Genomic DNA, 19,505 nt, shown 5'->3' on the forward strand with positions numbered 1-19,505 from the left:
GCTGCTATGAACACTGGTGTACAAATCCCAGTTTGTCCCTCAGTTCTCATATTCTCAGAATATATTCCAAGTAGTGGAATAGTTGGGTCATATGGAATTCCTATGTTTGTTCAGCTTTTTGAGGCAGTGCCTAACTGCCTTCCAGAATGGTTGCACCATTTTACAATCCTGTCAACAATGTATAAGAGTTCCTTTCTCACCACATCCTCTCCAGCATTTATTACATGCTACCCTGTTAAACTTTGTCACTCTTACTGGAGTGAGATGGTACCTCATTGTGGTTTTGATTTCAAGCATTTCTTCATGTGTCTGTTTGCCATTCGAATATCTTCCTCCGAGAAAGTTCTTTCCATGTCTTGTGCCCATTTTGTAATTGGGTTTTCTCAGTCTTTTTCTTGTGGAGGCCCAGGAGTATTCTGTAAACTTTTGTATAAGACTCTTGTCTGAGATGGAATTACTAAATGTTTGTTCCCAGTCTGTAGGTTTTCTTTTCACCCTGTTGGAAAAAGTTTTTGATGTGCATAGAGATTCAATCTTCAGAAGGTCCCATGTATCAATTTTATCTTCTTTAGATTGTGCATTTCTGGTTGTATTTGGCAGGCTCTTTATACCTTGGACTAGTGCTTCTAAGCTTGATGCCAGTTTGTATCTTAAGAACATTACGGTTTTGGGCTTTACTCCCAGGTCTCTGATATACCTTGTGTTGATTTTTTTTGTATGGTGTGAGATGTGGATCCTGTTTCAGCGTTCTGCAAGTGGAAGTCCAGTTTTGCCAGCACCATTTGTTGAAGAAGTTATCATTTCTCCATTTGATAGCTTTGATTTCCTTGTCGAATATCAGTTGACCACTAGATATTCTTGCCACTAGAATGTAACCATTTGCACCATCCAGGGATTCCTTGTCATACCACATCTCAAAAAAGTGATTTGGAGGTTTGATTTGTTAAAAGTATAATCACCAAAAAGATTCAGAGCATGCCAGAAGTTTTTTAAAAGGGATACATGATTAGGTATTATTGTCAGGACAGACTAAGCTTTTCATTAGATGATGCACAAATGGTAAAAGGCCACTGGACACATTGGAAGAATTTCATTCACAGGTCACTATTTCCAATCGTGTGATCCTAATCTCCCTTATTCCTGTCTACTTATTGCTTTAAGGATCACTTTGTAATAGTGACTCTTATACAGAGTGTCTTTCCTGAAAGGCTGTGTACATAGTTCATATGAATAAAAGAAAGTTTGATGTGGAAATACAAGGCACCAGTTCTTACTCTGATAATGAAAAAAACTACAGAGTAGAGGTTTGTTGGGAGTCAGTAAGAGAAGAAGTCAGGCAAGTAATGACTTGAATTGCTTTGGACAGAGGAAACCATACTCTGGATTCTTCAGTTTCTCTTTTGTATAATTACAGATTATAATACTCTTTATGTTCTGAAAATTCTTTGCATTTTTTAGTGAGAGAATGTTATCATGCTCAAGAAGATTGCTTGAGCTGTATTCCTACACAGTTCCCAGTTCTCTGTTCTGTGTAATCACAGGAAGGTTCCCAGACCTCCAAATGGAAGTTACATTGACAGGAATTATACTGGTATGTTTATTCGATTTTCAGATGCATAGCAAGCAACTGACAAGATAACAGGTTGGGTCAGGCATACCTTAGTCTTTAAATTGACATTCATTGTTATTTAGCACTCAGAAGAGATCACTGAAAGTAGATTTTCCTAATGCAACCTGTCTTTTGATTTCTTGACTGCTGGTACTAAAGATGTTAACTATGGTTCCAACAAAGAAGAACTTGTTGACAGCGTCAACCTTTTCTCTAATTGTTGTGTTATTGTCTATTGGCTTAGTGGTGAGAATTTTTGTCTTCTTGACATTGAGTTGTAAATCCATATTGAAGGCTGTAGTTTTTGATATTCTACATCAAGTGCTTTAAGATCTTCTCACTTTCAGTGAGCAAGATTGTTGTATATTGAAGGTTGATAAATATTACTTGGAGCCTGATGGCACATTCTTTTTCATAAAGTTCAATTTCTCAAAATTATTTATTCAACATATAGATTGAATAGGTATGGAGATAGGAAATATACTTGATGCACATCTTTCTTTATTTTAAACCACTATTCCTTTTCTCTGTTCAGACATGGTTTCTTGGTCAAGATCTAGATTTCACATAGCACAATTAAGGGTTCTGAGATTCCCATTCTTCTCAATGTTAATCATAATTAGTTGTGACTCACATAAGTCATATGCCTTTACATAGCCAATAAAACACAGACGGACATTCTTATGATATTTTTGCTTTCTGCTAGTATCTATCTGACATCAGCAATGCTATTCCCAGCTGTTAAATCCTTCTTGATTTCTTGCTATGCATTTGAAAGGTGGACAATAACTAAGGAATATAGAAGTATCTATGTCTTTGAGTTGTAGTGTTGGAGAAGATTATTAAATAGCCCATGGACTGTCAAAAGAACAAACAGATCTGCCCTGGAGAAAGTTAAATCAGGATTCTCTTTGGAGAGAATGATGTTGAAACTCCATCTAATGTAATTTTGCTATATGGTTGTTACTGTTATGTGCCATCTAGTCACCTGCAATTCATAGTGGCCCTGTATAAAACAGCTCTGAAACCTGCCCAATCCTGTCTCACTGACTCCACCACACCTAATCCCATTGTCCCAGTTATCATGTCATTCGATCTCATCCAAAGTCTTCCTCTCTTGCACTGTCTCTCCATCCTTCCAATTATAATGTCCTTCCAAGGACTGGTACATCCTGGCTACATACCCAAAGTATGTGAGACAAAGCTTCAAAATTCTTGCCTCCAAGGAGAAACTTGTTTTCACCTTCCCCACGACAGACCTATTTGTTCTCTTGGCGGTCCATTGTATGTTTAATACTCTCCTCGAACACCACAATTCAAAGGTATCAATTCTTCTTCTGTCATCCTTAGTCATTGTCCAGCTCTCTGATGCATGACATGTAATTGTGAAGACCATGGCCTGGATCAGGCACACCTTAGTCTATAGACTGACATCACTGCTCCTCAGCACTCTGGAGAAGTCCTTGTCAGCAGACTTTCCTAATGCAATTCATTATTTGATATTCTGGCTGCTGGTCCCCAGAATATAGACTGTGGAGCAGAAAAAGCTGAAATTGTTAACAACCTCAATCTCTTCTCCCTCTATCATGGTGCTGTCAATTAGCCCAATGATAAGAATCTTTGTCTTCTTGATGTTGTTTCAGTCCATATTAAACACTATAGTCCTTGATCTTCTGCAGCAAATGCTTCAGATCCTCCTCAATTTCAGCAAGCAAGGTTGTACCATCTGCATTACACAGGTTGTTGATGAGTCTTCCATCAATCCTGATGCCACATTCCTCTTTACAACATCCAGCCTCTCAAATGATCTGTTCCACATATAGTTTTAAAAGGCACAGAGACAGGGCCTATTTCTGATGCACTCCTTTGCTAATTTTTAACATTCAGTGTTTTCTTGCTCTGTTCTGATGACTGCCTCCTGGCCCAAGAATAGGTTTCACATAAGCATAATCAAGCATTCTGAGATTCCCATTCTTTTCAAGGTCAGTCACAATTTGTTGTGATCTACACAGTCAAATGACTTTGCATAGTCAATAAAGGTCAGCTAGATATTCCAGTGGTACCCTTTGCTTTCAGCCAAGATCCATTTGACATTGGTGGTAATAGCTCTAGTGCCATGGCCTCTTCTAAACCCAGCTTGCATGGCATGTTGTTAGAAGGGGTCAGTCATTGGAGAGACACATCATGTTTGGGAAGATGGAGCGTTACTCTAAGAGAGGAAGACCTTCAATGAAGTGGATTGACATAGAAACTGCAACAGTGGACTCAAGTGTGTTGCAGATTGTGAGGATGGCACAGAATAGGGCAGGGGACAGATTCAACAGCATAGTGAATGTCACACCAGCAGACAGCCCTGAGGAGTCTGGTAACCCCTTACTTATCTATTAGTAAGAAAAAGCAGGGCTAACTTACCTTTGACATCGAGTGTCATCACCTGACTGAGCTGAGCACCAACACTATTGTTGGCCTCACAAGAGTAGCTTCCAGAATGTTCTTCTGTCAGAGAGAGGTTGAAGAATGCTCCTTTTCTAGAAAGGACTAAAATATTTGCCAGGGTGACATATTCGTGGTGAAACTTATATAAGATTGGAGGAGATCCCTTCTGAACTTCACAGTGAAGCTGCATAATATCTCCAACAGCAGCTTGGGTTCTAGGAGTCCAGAGAGTAAGGACAGGACGAGACACTGGAACTGGAAGGGGAACATTAGTTTACCATTAATTTCTGTCATTTAAATATTGTTGTTGATTGTCTTGGAGTCGAGCATGACTGATAGCAACTCTATAAACAAAAGACCTGAAACCTTTCTATAACTATCAACATTTCTCAAAGTTCATAGAGTTTCTGGAGCACGTTGTTTAGGAAGTGGATGCCACTCCTGCTTCCAAACTGCAGTGAGGGTTCTGGGAGGAGGGGCAGAGACGGTGGTCCATTACCGGCTTGCCTCCTCCTGCTCTCATCCCTCTATATTCCTTTTATTAAAGACCAAAGTGAATTACTCAATAAAGTTTTTCTGACCCTATATTTTTCTCTCTACCTATTTATTTGTACAATGAGAAAATCACTGGAGAAATTGGACTTTATGAAGAAGAATGTAGAGTCAGGATATAACAATAATCTGTGTTATGCATATGACACTACCTTGCTTGTGGTCGCAAAGAATACTTGAAACATCTACTGGAGAAAATAAAAGACAAAATTCCTCACTACTGGGCCAATAGATGACATCATGATAGATGAAGAAAAGATTGAAGTTGCCAACCATTTTCATCCTACATGGATCCACAATCAATACCCTTGGTATCAGCAGTCAGGAAATCAGGAGACATATTTTATTGTACATTTCTGCTGTCAAGGACCTCTCCAAATTACTGAGGAACAATGATGTAATTTTAGATGACTAAGGTGTCCTGATTGAGGCTATAGGTTTTTCAGTCACTTGCTATGCATCTGAGAGCAGCACAGTTAAAAAGGGTGACAAAGAAGAGCTGAGGCCTTTGAGCTGTGGTGTTGGAGAAAAGTACTGAATATTCCATGGACAGCCAAGAGAACAAAGATCATGAGAGAAAGTGCAGCCATAATGCCCCTTGGAGAAAAGGATGACAAAACCTCATCTCACATACTTTGGGAATATTGCTAGGAGAGGCTATTCCTTAGAGAGGGACATCATGCTTAGAAAAGCGGAGGGTCAGTGAAAAAAAGAAAGATCCTCAATGAAATGAATTGATACAGTGATTGTATTAATAGTCTCAAGAATGTCAGAGATGAAGAGGATGGCACAGGATAGGCCAAAGTTCAGATTTGCCATTCATACAGTCACTATGAATCGTAATCACTGGTTGATATAATGTCCATACACTAAAAGTCTATGTGACCCACCAATGAAATTAGACAGATTGTTAATAATGCAAATATGATTCATGGAACTCGTAAGAGGTGGATCATGCAAATACTCTGTATGAACCCCTGCAAGGAGATTAGTCAGTATTGTCAATCTAGTAGACTTAAAGAGAGACAATCTCAGAGCAGAGAAGAATGACCTCATTACAGAAATAAATAAACAAATAAAAATGTCAGGAGTGTAGCACATTCTTTGTACGAGGTTCAGATTCTTGTATTGAGGATCTCCTAGTTTACAGCCATACCACCCTGTACACACCCAATCTCCTCTGATCTCAGAAGCTGAGCAGGGTTGGGCCTGATTAGTACTTGGATGGAAGGATCTCCTAGACCAAAAAATACATAGTAAAAAAACTGTGACAGTAAAATGGTGAGACCTGGCATTCGATGAATGGCAGCAGCAGAATCAGGAAACCAACAGAACTGAGGTGCTGGGCTTTTTAGCTTATAGAGTGATTTGGCTGCAGTGTTCAAATCCATGAAGTCAAATACGTTGAGCAGGAGGCTTATTGGTGTAGTAGGGTACTGTTAGGCATATTAATGAACCTAATGAGTTTTCCTGCAGGAGAAGGATAGGCAATCTTCCCTTGTGCAATGACTGCCTCTGAAAACCCATTGAAGGGTCAGCAATGTGTTGGTTCCAACTTGATAGCAAACAACAGCAACAGCAACAACAACAACAACAACGAGTTTTCCCTCTTCTGACATCCATTTTACTTTATTTCTCTCCTATCTTTGTAATGGCATTTTGCTTACTTCACCAATAATATCTTAGATACCAATCTTTGATATCAATGTTCAATGTGACAAATCTATTCTTTAGCTGAGTGTTAAGTTTATTTGAGATAGATGCAGGTTGGTATTTTGATTTTCATGGACTTATTTTCATTTTATTCACCTTCAATTTGAATTTGCACATGAGTAATTAAGTAAGTAAATGAGTAATTGATGGTCTGTTCCAAAGTTAACACCTAGTCTGGTTTTGATTACTGATACTGAACTTCTCCGTTTTATTTTTCCACAGATGTTGTCAATCTTATTCCTCTATAGCCCATCAGATGAAGTCCAAGTGTATAAATACTGTTCATGTTTTTTAGAAATTATATTTACAGTTAAAAAAGTATTGATTATAAAAAATTCTATCATTAAATCTCTACCTTCAGTTTTGTCACCAATGCCTTATTTTCCAACTACTAGTTCTTCTTTGTTTCCAATTTTTGCATTGCAGTAATTAATTATTATTAATAAATTTGATTGCATGTTTGCATCAAATTCAGACAACAAAAGTTGGTAGAATTTCTTAATTTCTTCATGTTTGGGGCATATATTTGAATAATAGTTATATTAACAAGCCTTCAATATATGTGTACTGAATAATATCCTATCACACACAGCATTGTATTCCAGGACAGATTCATCCTGAAGAGGGTTAAACTGGGCTGCTCCTTGGAGGCAAGGATTCTGAGGCTTTGTCTGCTATACTTTGGACATGTTGTAAGGAGGGACCGATCCTTGGAGAGGGACATCATGCTTGGGAGGGTGGAGGGACAGCGCAGGAGGGGAAGACTCTCTATGAGGTGGACTGATTCAGTGACTGGGATAATCGGGATGGGAGTGTCAGAGACAGTGCGATTGGCACAGGACAGAGCAGAGTTTAGGGCTGTTGTCCATAGGGTTGCTATGAGTCACAAGCGACTTGATGGCACATAACAACAACAAGAAGAGTAGAAGAAAGGAAAGACCAAAATGGTCATCTTCAAAGAAGAGACTTTGAAATTTACACTAGAATATTTTGTTATTGTTGTTGGATGTCTAATACAACTCATAGGAACACTATGAACAATGGATCTGAATCCTGCCCTATGTTCCATCCTCATAATCTTTAATATACTGGAGCCTGTTGTTACAGACACGGGGTGAGATCATCTTTTTGAGGGTCTTTCTTCTTTTTCATTGACCCTCTACTTTTCAAAGTATGATGTCTTTTTCCAAGGAGTGACACTTCCTAATAAAATGCCCAAAGTCAATGAGAAAAAATTTCACCATCATTACCTCTAAGGAGCACCCTCTTGCACTTTTCCCAAGACATATTTGTTTTTCTGGTAGGAAATGGGCTATTCATTACTCTTCTCCAACACCACAACACAAGGCATCATCTTCTGTCATCTTTATTTAACATGTAGAGGCCAAAACAAAGAGAAGAAATGCTAAAGAAAGATACACAAAAGTTTTTTGTTTTTTTCAAAAAACAGCTTGAGAACACATATAATTATGATAAAATAGGCAAAGGAATGAAATTAGAAAATCAAAAGGGAAAAACATACTTGGCATTTATCAAGTTGAAAGAACTGGAGCACAAATTCAGGCATCTAGTTGTAAGACAGAAATATTCTATAACCAAACTCTTGAATAATGTGAAAAATGATGAAAGGAACTCACAGAGTCACTGTACTAAAAGTAATTATTCCAAATAATTTTTGGAAGTAGCACATGGTCAAGAACAAATTATAATCAATGAAGACTTTCAAGCCACAGCAAAGGCTTTGGCAAAAAATTAGGTTCCAGGAGTGGATGGAATACCAAGGAGGTGTTTCAGCAAATAGATGAAGCCCTGGACATGTTCATCAGTCTCTGTCAAGATACTTGGAAGAGAGCTACCTGCCCAACTCACTGTAAGAGATCCATCTTTGTTCCTAGTCCATAAAAAGATGACCCAACAGAATCTGGAAATGATCAGATAATATTTACATCAATGCAAGAAAAATTTTGCTGAATGTTATTAAAAAACCGTTGAAAAAGTAAATCAACAGGGAATTTCCAGAAATTCAAATTAGATTCAGAAAGCTCATGGTACAAGGGATATCCTTGGCTACATCTTGGTTGAAAGCAGAGAATATCAGAAAGATGTTTATTTGTGCTTTATTAACTAAGCAAAGGCTTTAGACTGCATGAATCATAACAAATTAGGGGAAATACTGAGATAAATGGGAATCCCAGAACACTTAATTATGTTCTGTGAAATCTATACATAGATCAAGAAGCAGCTGCATGATTTTAAATCAGGAAAGGTATTATTCTTTCTCCATATCTGTTCAATCTGCACATTGAGCTAATTAATAATCCAAGATGCTGTACTCTATGATGAGGAATGTGGAATTAGGATTGGAGTGACTCATGATGTTATATTGTGAAGATAAGAGTATCTTAACTTGCTTGAAGCACTTATTGAAGGAGCTGTAATAGGAATTACATCTCAACATCAAGAAAACAGAAATCAACACCACTGGATTTATAGGCAATATCATGATAGATGGAGAAAAGATTGAAATTATCAAGGATTTCATTTTACTTGAAACCACAATCATTACCCATGGTAGCAGCAATCTAGATATCAAAAGGCACAATACATTGGGCAAATCTGCCATCAATGACCTCTTTTAAAGTGCAAAAGAGCAAGGATATTAGTTTAGACACCTGAATACAGCCATGGTCGTTTTTAGTTGCTTCATTTGCATGTGAAAGTTGGACAATGAATAAGGAAGTTACAAGAATCGAGGTCTTTGAATTTTGAAGTTGGCAAAAAGTATTTACAATGAACTATTAAAAAAAACCCAAAACAACAAAACCCAAAACAATCCCAAACAAATTTGTCTTGAAGGAAGTGTAATCATTGTTTTCCTTAGAGACAAAGGTGATAAAACTTCACCTCACAGACTATGAGCAAGTTGTCAGGAGATGCTGTTGTTGTTGTTGTTGTTGTTATGTGCCGTCGAGTCGCGACTCATAGCGACCCTATGTACAACAGCCCTAAACCCTGCTCTATCCTGTGCCAATTGCACTGCCTCTGACACACCTATCCCGATTACCCCAGTCACTGAATCAATCCACCTCATAGAGGGTCTTCCCCTCCTGCGCTGTCCCTCTACTCTACCCAGCATGATGTCCCTCTCTAAAGACCTGTCTCTCAATCAGGCTGGACAAAGTATGTCAAAAAGAAGACCTTAGATGAGATAGATTGGCAAAAGGACTGCCAGGATGGGCTGGAGCATGGCGGAGATTTCCAAGATGGGGCTGACTAGAGCAAAGTTTCAATCTGTTGTTCATAGGGTTGCTATGAGTCCTAGTTAACAGCACCTAACAGTAGAACTAGTTCAGCATGAACAATGAGTAGGAAAGCAAACACATATAGTTAAATAGGTGGAGTGCAGTGGTTGATATAGACAAGACTTAGTGATAAATTGCCTATAGAGATTGTCTATAATTTTTTAAAATAAAGAGTGAGGGACATACAAAGAGATTGCCTTAGTCCCTGTAATAATGGACAGAGAAAACCATACCTATGACTCTATACACTGAACTTTGTAACTTTTTGATCATTGCTAAACAAAATATTATTTCTCTTTTGAAAAGTTTTCACCCCTACTTTTTGGGTTATAGTTTTTGAAGATTGTTGCTACAAGGAAAGGTAAAACAAAGAAGGAATAACCTCCATTTCCTAAAATTGGGAAGTGGGAAAGACAGTGCTACTGCTTGGGAAGACCCATTTACCTGTGACGTTAAGTGACACTGTGTAACTAAGTTGGGGTCCCAAGCCATTGTCGGCTGTACAGTGGTAGTTCCCAGAATGCTTTTCTGTCAGCAAAAGGTGGAAGGACCCTCCTCTTCCAAAGGATGTTGGCATGTGCTTCAGGATGACATTCTCATGATAGAATTGATATATGATGGGGGAAGAGCCCCTCTGGGTTTCACAGTGGAGCTCCACCATGTCGCCTTCCACAGCCTGGGTCTGGGGGGTTCTGAATGTGAGGACTGGGAGGGACACTGGAACTGAGGAAGAGAGTAAGTTAGTAGATCCCACTATAACTGTTTTAACTAAAAAAAAAAAAGTATATAATTTGACCCTTCCAAAGAGGGGGAAAAATAAATATAGAGGCATCACATTAAAAGGAAAACAAGTTAAAAATCAAACACTGTTGTTGTTGTTGTTAGGTACCGTTGAGTCGTAGACGACTCATAGCGACCCTATGAACAAAAGACTTGAGTACTGTTCATAGAGTTTCCTGAGGCAAGCCATTTCAGAAATGGATGCCACTCCTGCTTTCAAGCTTGTTTTAATCTGGATGCTGCACCAAACACTGTTCACCTTGGGTAGCCATTATGACATTGGGAACATCAATGTCATAGTGCTTCACATCACAGCAACCACGAGTTACCGCCATACAGCAATGCACAGAGTTGCATAACATAAAAAAAAAAATTCAAAGTAATTCCATATGCTTTATTTCTGTTTTCTGGGGATCACTTCTGCTGATTATTTAGTGTTATTTTCTAGATCTTTCTAATGTAAAAATACACACACTTATCACACACATATATAGGGAAAAGCCACACATGCTTGGGGTCACAATATCCCACTGATCTACAAGCTGCTTTATCTTCCTCATAATAGCAAAGGTATTTTCTATGGCCTTACTTAGAGACCTATTCCATTTATTTCTTTTTTTGTAAATTAACTTCGTTGATGCATAATTTATATATAATAAAATGCAGGGCCTTTAAATGTGATGATTTTTTAATAAATTTTACCTGGTTATTTCTAGCAACAGCAAAGCATTTTTTTGCATAAATTTATCATAAAGCATTTAACCAGTTTTCTAGTAATAGAAGGTTAGATTAATTTTAAAAACATATATTGCATTAAACAACCTTATGGATGCATCATTGAATATATTGTGTATGCATTTTTTAGGATAAATTATTAGAATTTCTGGAATAAGAAATATAATTTTAAATGATTATATATAATACCAAATTATTCTTCAATTTACATTTGTCCTGATGGTATGTATGTAGAATTTTCTACTTCCCTGTTTCCTGGCCTATTACATCCTACAGATGCTGCTATTGTTATTGTTATATACTGTCAAGTGAAAACAGACTCATAGCTGAGACTCCAAAGGGTTTTCAGAGACATTAAATTGCACAGAAAGAGATTAACCTTCTTTCTCCCAGGGAGCAGCTAATGGATTTTAACTGTGTGCCTTTGGATTAGCAGCATATCTCCTTACTCTTATGTCACCAGGGCACCCTATAAATACGGTTGTTGTTGCGTACCATAGAGTTGGAACTGACCTATAGCTGACCCTTCTGTGGGTTTTCAGAGGCAGTTAATCACACAGGAAGAGATTATCTATGGCCTCAAACCACATGCTTTCAGGATTACAGTACAGCTTCTTGCCACTAAACCACCAGAGTTGCCAAGTTTATTTTCATTTAATTATCCTAGTTCCCTGGTCTGGAACTTCTTTTTCTAGTTTTCCCATTTGAAGTGTTCAATTATTCTATGTGATGTGACCTCTGATTTGTACTTTGTTGCATGTTGTACTGTTAATCAAAAGGACACATTTTTCCAGTGGCTCAAATTCTTCAGCAGGGCTCCTTAGGAGAAAGAAGGGCAATCCCTTCCCAGGAAGATTTATAACTTTGGAAAACCAATAGAAAGTCCCTATAAATTGGAATAGACTCCATGGCAGTGGGTCTTTTTGACAATCTACTAATCCATTTTTCTTGGGCTAGTAGTAAACTTTAGTCCACCAATATTATTTTTAGTCAGAAATAATTTATAAATGGACATACTGCAATTAATTTTTATAAATTCTCAGGTCACTTTGTTTTTATTCCCCATTGGGCAGCTCTAGTGACCTCGTAGGTAAAGGAGTTGTGCAGCTAAAGCAAAAGCATCACCTCTCAGCTGGTTTTAATCCACCAACCGTTTTGTGAGGGAAATGAAGGGCAATCTCCTCTTCTTGTGCTATTTACACCCTCTGAAAATCTGTTGAAGGGTCAACTATGAGTAGGTTCCCAGTCTACAGCAATGCGCTACAGACTCCTGCAAGGGTGAGAGGGATTTGGGACAGAGATAATGAGTAATTGACAGAAGTTTAGGATTTACTGGTAACAAAGATGTTCACTGCTTCAATGTGTTGAGACCCCAGGCCATTGTCAGCTGCACTGTGGTTGTCCCTGAATGGTCTTCAGTCAGAAACAAGCTGAAGGATGTTTTTCTTCCAGAGAAGACTGAATGATATGATGTCTCCCGGATTATAGTCTGATGATAAAACTGGAATAGGATACTGGGAGAACCTCTATGGACATCACAGTAAAGTGTCACCCAGTCTCCTTCAAAAGCTAACTCTCTAGGAAGCCTTAAAATGAAGACAGGTACTGAGAAGGATAGGAAAAAATTAGGCAACTATTACTTCTATTTCTTGGTATAGATTTCAACCAGTGATCAGTACATGTTCAGTCTCTAATTTCCACAAAGACCCTCATGTGTCCCAAGACCCTGGAGCTCTTGCTGCTGTGTTCTGTGCTGGCAATTTTGTCTTCTCCTTTGACGTCAGAACTTCCATAGAACCTTAGTGGCTCAGTGGGGAAACAGTCAACCTTAGAAACCCACCAGCATCTCCACAGGGGAAAAAACGTGACAGTCTGCTTCTATAAAGAATTACAGCTTTGAAAACATTATGGAACAGTTCTATTCTGCTCTATAAGACCTTCATTGATCATGAATGAGTCTGAATTCATGTTCAATGGATTTTTTTTTATTTGTTACCAAATCTCTAGCTCCTCTTACTATCCTATGCCCCATGATTAGGTAGGTGACATCATATCATATTACTTGGGTAAAATTGAGAAGGCTCCTGTTATTACCAATGCATCTTGATTACATGTTTGATAGATTTCTGATTGCAAAAGCTGGTAGAAATCTTCCATTTCCTCCTCTTTGGCTCTAGTTGTTGGTGCATATATCAATTGGCAGCATTAGTATGGTTGGTGAAGAGACTGAGATAGCTAACAGTTTTAGCTTGCTTGGCTACATAGTCAACACTCTTGGTACCAACAGCCAGAAAATGAAGAGATGGATTGCATTGGGAAAGTCATCTGTCAGGGACCTCTCCAGAATACTGAAGAGCAGTGATGTCAGACTGGAAACTAAGGTGCACCTGATCCAGCCCATAGTCTTTGCAATTGTGTGCTATGCATCAGAGAGTTGGACAGTGACTGGGGATGATAGAAAGAGAATTGATGCCTTTGAGCTGTGGTGCTGGAGAAGAGTATTGAACATACCATGGATATGGAGAAAAAACAGGTTTGCTTTGAAGAGGGTGAAGCCAGGCTGCTCCTTGGAGTCAAGGATTCTGAAGCTTCATCTGACATTCTTTGGGCATGTTGAAAGGAGATACCGGTTCTTGGAGAGGGACGTCATGTTTGGGAGAGTAGAGGGACAGTGCAGGAGAAGAAAACCCTCAATGAGATGGATTAATTCTGTGATTGGGGTGGTGGGAGTACGTATGTCGGAGATGATGAAGTTGGCACAGGATAGAGCGGGGTTTAGGACTCTTGTACATAGGGTCACTATGAGCGAGCACCTCAATGGTACATAACAACAAGAGAAGAAGTACCTTTTCTTGTCACTAGACTCACATGCTTATCTATACCAGATCCTTTCCCCTTCTCTATCACCTATGTCCGTGGGATATAGGTAAGAAGAAGGTAGAAGACCTCCTACTTCTGTATTAAACTCAGTGGCAGGGCATAGCTCTTAACTATCACTATCTCTCAGCTCCACCTTATCTATTTTGATGCAGGCTTACCCCAATTTATGTCTCACCTCATACCGCGGCCTTAATAACTCTGAAAATGCTTTTACACTAAAATAAGCAAGCAAGCAAGCAAGAAGTGAACTTTTGATTCAGCTTCTTAGTGGAGCTTCCAGGTAGTAGCCAAATTTGTTGGTATAACTATAGTCTTGTTACCTGTCTTTGTGTTTATGTAGTCTTTTTATATTTCTTTTTGCTAATTATAAATGTCTGATACTAAAAGGCAGGAAATTCTTCTTTGTTCTTGGTAATCGATTATGTAGCTACTGAGGGTGCTGTGATGAATGAAAATCAGACATCTGGAATTGAAAGAACAAGTGGAGGAGAAGGGAAGCAAATTTAAAAATATTTAGTCTACTAGAAGTTTGTGGGAGAAGGAAGGGCAATCTCCTCTCGTGCAATTAACTGCCTCCGACCAGAGGTTCAGCTGTGGGTTGGTTCAGATTCAATGGTACACAATAACAAAACAACAATTGGAAGTTAGGAGTCAATAAAAAGGAAACTGTTGGGCCGACAGCCCAAGACGTGATGATGCCTTGGATACACAAGGAGGGAGGCCCAGAGGAGGAAGTTAATTAATTTAGTAAATGAGGCCACTGTGAAGCACATTAGGTTTACCCAAAGAGGAAGCAGAGAGGAAAAAAAAATACAAGGTGTAAACACATTTCTGAGTGAAAGTGGATGAATGAGTGAAGTGTGAGAGGGAACTGGTCAGAACTGGATAATGGAAAGAGGAAGCCTACTTACCCCTGATGACAAGGCTGACTGCCTTGCTGTGTTGGACCCTCTGGCCATTTTGAGCTGAGCAATGATATTTCCCAGAATGCTTTGCAGTCAGAGAAAGGCTGAAGAGCTCTATTCTCTGTGAGAAAAAGGATCTCTCTGTTAGAGGCACATTGTCCAGATAGAGTTTGTACAGGATGGGGAGAGAGCCTCTTTGCACTTCGCAGTAAAATGTCATCATGTGTCCTTCAAATATGTTGGCCTCAGGAGGATTGAGAGTTAGGACAGGCTGAGACACAGGAACTGAGGAAAAGAAAAAGAATTAAAGAACAGTTGATTTCCCTTCTTACTGTGGGTTTCAATCTGTGGCAGTGAAAATTCAGTTTCCAGTTGCCACTAGTCTAATGGGGTGGCCCAGGACTCTATAACTCTTTTTCTCTTGTGCCCCATACTGGTTATTTTGTCCTTTCCTTTCCATTCAGACCCCTGGCAATTTCTCTCCTGTATTCCATCCTTAGATGACACAACCCTCATGATCCTCATAGGAAATTAAGTCCTCAGAAAAGAAGCTCGATGATGTACTACCACCAGATTTACATAATTTTTAAAAAAAATAACATAAATAAACTTTTAATGATGAATTAGTTTTTTGTTTTTGTGTTTTTATATCAGTGAAATTTTATAAATAATGTTAAGTTTTTAATTAGTTCATTTAAATACATTTTGCTTTATAGCATTAATTACATTTGAAGACTTACATCTTTATATGCATTAACTCCTTCCTCTCTGATTATGACTATGGAACCTACCAAAAATTCAATTCAATGATAAAACTTAAGTCTTACTTGTCACCGTTTTCTCAGCTCTGTTTTGTCTGGCTTGGTCCACTCATTTTTGCTTGAAACACTCTTGTCTCTTGTTTGCTGTATGTGTTTGTCTTAGTTTCTTATCTTCTCTCAGCCATCCTCCATCAAAGGCTCTTCTCCCTCAACAAAGACTAGCCTTGGGCTTTCGCTGACTGAACTCTTTCTGGGCTCTCTCTTCTGCTCCTAGCTGAAGATAGCTCTTTTAGAATGCATTCTTCACATCTAAAGTCTTCTTTGAAAGCCTTAAAATCTTTCCTGCATACCAGTTATCATTTGAAACAAGTCCAATTTTCTGATTATTACTTCCAAAGCCCATGTTACATCACTTTGCCTTCCCCCTCCATCTCATTCCTGTATGTTCCAACTACTTCATGTTATTCAACCATCAAGATGAACTTACTTCCATCATGGTGCTGATTATGTCTTCCTTCACAAGACTTTATTTAGCACAAGAGTCTCCTTGGCAAAAAGCCTCTATCTCTGACTTCTAACTGCTATTAGCACCCTTATGCTAATGATCCTTACTTCCCACCCCCTGACTCATCATAATTCCAAACACACATGGAAGGAAAACCTGCCCTTTTCTATACCATCAGACTGTTGTGAGCCATTGAGTTTTCGATGCAAACCTGTAAAGGAAATTGTGTCCCCAAAAAGGACACGGGGAACTGGAAGGGGCAAACACATTTCTGAAAGGGGTTAGTGTAGAAAGGATGTGGCCAGAGTTGCCTGATGGAATAAGGGACCCAGGACAATACTTTAATGATAATACTGATTTTCTTACTATTCTGGAACCCCAGGCCTTTTGAGCTGTGCAGTGGTATCTCCCAGAATTTCTTGCAGTCAGAGAGAGGCTGAAGAACGCTCTTCTCAAAGACACATGCCTCTTCATCAGCAAGACACTGTTAATACAGGAGGGGGAGAGAACCTCTCTTTGTTCATAGTAAAATGTAACCCTATTTCCTTCAAAAGTCATAATCTCAGAAGGGCTGATTGTGAGGACAGATTGTAACACAGGGGCTGAGGGGAAAAAAAATACAGTGACATTTGCTTTTGCATCTTATTCTGTGTTTCAAACCACATTCAATGCAAATTAAATCCCTAGTCCCTTTTAGAGTCTCAGGCGGTCCCTAAGACCCTACAGTGCTCTCTCCTGTGCTCCTTGCTAACTTTTTGTCTTTATAAAAGACTCTGGCCCCTCACCTCCTGTTGCCCCTTGTTAGGAGACTTCCTCTTCATATTTCTTAGAGGAGAAAAAGTTCTTCACACGAATAGCTCCATATTGTGCTGCCACCAGACCCATAACCTTGTGTGTATCAACTTCATCCTCCTTTTCTTGGTCGTATAACTATGGAACCATTGCCTCCACCTACCACAAGTGAGTAGGATTAATTCTTATCTATCACTATTTCTCAGGGAGCACTAGTGGTCTACTGGCAAGAAGCTGTGAAGTTTGAATCCACCAGCTGCTCCATGGGAGAAGGATGGGCAGTCTCCTGTGTGATTAACTGCCTCTGAAAACCTGCTGGAGGGTCAGCTGTGGGTCGGTTCTGACTTGATAGTAAACGACAACAACATCACTATTTCTCAGCTCTGCATTATCTACTAGATTTTCCTACTTTCCCATATATCTATTTCCTTGGTTTCTGGAGTTCATTCACTCCTACTTTCTTGTCTTCCTTTATCCAAAACACTTTAGGATAGGAAAAAGAATTGGGGAGTTGAGGGAGAAGATCATTTGAAGGAGGATGGCTGCAAGAAGAAATGAAACCAAGAAAGTCTGTATAACAGAAACCAAGAGAAGAGAATGCTTCAAGCAAAAATTAGTGGGCCAATTCAAATAAGTCAGAGCTAAAAAATGGTGACAGCTAAGACTTAAGTTTTACCCTTGAAAAAATCTTTTTATAGGTGAGAGGTAGTTTTGGTAGTCCTAGTTCAAAGAGGAAGAAGGAGTTAATGCACGTAATTATGTAGGTCCGGTGGTAGCACAATATGGAGCTGGTTTTCTGAGGACTTAATATTGTGTGACACTCTTTAGGTGCCTTCTCCCTTAACTGAGACTGTTTGACTATGCATGCATTCTCTTCCTTGGCCCTCTCTCCATCTAGCTGCTCTCCAGGCCAAGCTATACACTGGCTGAAATCTAACTTCAGTCTCTCACATGGTAAACGTTAAAAATTCTATCACTGACTCATCATTGCCCTCTCTGACACAATCTTTTAGCTTGAAACAAGTCCCCTCATCGTCAGGTCTCAGCTCAAACATTAAGAAATTTTCTCTCACCATCCAGCTCTGACTGGGGTATTTTCCCTTCCTCCTGCCCAACCCCCACCACAAGTCCTTCTATCCCTTTGACTTGTGTTTGCATTTTATTCATTTTAATCTGCTATTTGGTTCTATATAGGGTTGCTATGAGTTGCAAACGACTCGAAGGCACATAACAGCAACAACAACAACAACAACATTTGGTCTCAAAAGCTATGCAGATAAGACCTATGTTGGTTTTAATGTGATGCGTTTTCAGACCCTCATATAGTCTGTGAATATGGTATATTCACAATAATTGTTATAAACCATAGAATAGAAAAAACTTGGTATACTGCTAATGTTTCCAATAAGCCACAATACCATTATCTTTGATTCCTTTTGGACTGTGGATTCTAAAGCACAGATTTTTCTGCCTCTTGTATTTGATGTCCCTTCTGAATTGCCTAACCTTTTCCTTTACAATTCTGCATACCCATGTGGAAGGGGCTGGAGAGTCTTACTTGTCTTCCAGCCTGTTTCTAGTGTTTTACAGGAGAACAAACTGTTTTTAGACACAGCCATGTATCTAATTGTCTCTCTAAATGTGGATTCAGATTTGGTGTTGTTGTTTTGCCATTAAGTTGACTATGACTCATAGACACCCTATGACCAACAGACATGAACCCTGCCCTTTCCTGTCCCTTCCTCACTATTTTTGACACTCTTGAGCCCATTGCTGTAGTCACTGTATAACTACACCTGGTTGTGAGTCTTCATTTCTTTCACCATCTCTCTACCTTCCAAAGCACAACATCCTTCTTCAAGGAATAGCATCTCTTATGGAGTTCTGGTGGCCTAGTGGTAAGAAGATGCAGTGCAATCTTAAAAGCATGAGATTCAAATCCATCAGCTGCTCCACCAAACGAGGATGGGCTGTAGGCTCTGTGCAATTTACTGCCTCTGGCGTAACCAGCAGAAAGGGTCAACTATAGGTCAGTTCTGAATTTATGATATTCACAACAGCAACATGCCCAAAACATATATGAGGTGAAGCTTTCTAAAAGAAACACTGATGTTGTACATACCCCAAGACTTAAGTGTTTGTTCTTTTGCCAGTCATGGAATCTTCAGTACACTTCTCCAATACCATAGTTCAAAGGAATCAATTCTTTTCTGTCATCCTTATTCATTGTCCAGCTCTCAGCATAGCAAGTGATTGAAAAAATCATGGCCTGAATCAGTCACACCTTAGCCTTCAAACGAACCTCATTGATCCTCAATAATTTGGAGAATTCCCTGACTGCAGACTTTCCAAATGCAATACATCTCCTGATCTCCTGACTACTGATAATAAATGTATTGATTGTAGATCCAAGTAAGATGAAGTAATTGACAGATTTAAACTTTTTTCTCCATCTATCATGTTGTTTCTTATTGGTCCAGTGGTAAGAATTTTTGTTTTCTTGACATTGAGATGCAATCCCTATTGAAGGCTGCA

At 39.0% G+C, this 19,505-nt stretch overlaps 1 protein-coding gene across 1 annotated transcript in view; it reads right to left on the reverse strand.

Moving 5' to 3' along the window:
- Positions 1 to 19,505, reverse strand: part of FCRL5 (Fc receptor-like 5) — a 56,923-nt gene that overhangs the window by 15,062 nt on the left and 22,356 nt on the right. The window contains 6 exon segments of the mRNA XM_006895497.1: positions 4,022 to 4,300; positions 10,057 to 10,305; positions 10,308 to 10,365; positions 12,587 to 12,732; positions 14,919 to 15,197; positions 16,351 to 16,428. Of these exon segments, the coding sequence (XP_006895559.1) occupies positions 4,022 to 4,300; positions 10,057 to 10,305; positions 10,308 to 10,365; positions 12,587 to 12,732; positions 14,919 to 15,197; positions 16,351 to 16,428 (1,089 nt within the window).

The sequence above is a fragment of the Elephantulus edwardii genome, unplaced genomic scaffold (genome assembly GCF_000299155.1).
Source record: "Elephantulus edwardii isolate Elephantulus edwardi_28Jun2011 unplaced genomic scaffold, EleEdw1.0 scaffold00168, whole genome shotgun sequence".
In the NCBI taxonomy this organism is placed as follows: domain Eukaryota; kingdom Metazoa; phylum Chordata; class Mammalia; order Macroscelidea; family Macroscelididae; genus Elephantulus; species Elephantulus edwardii.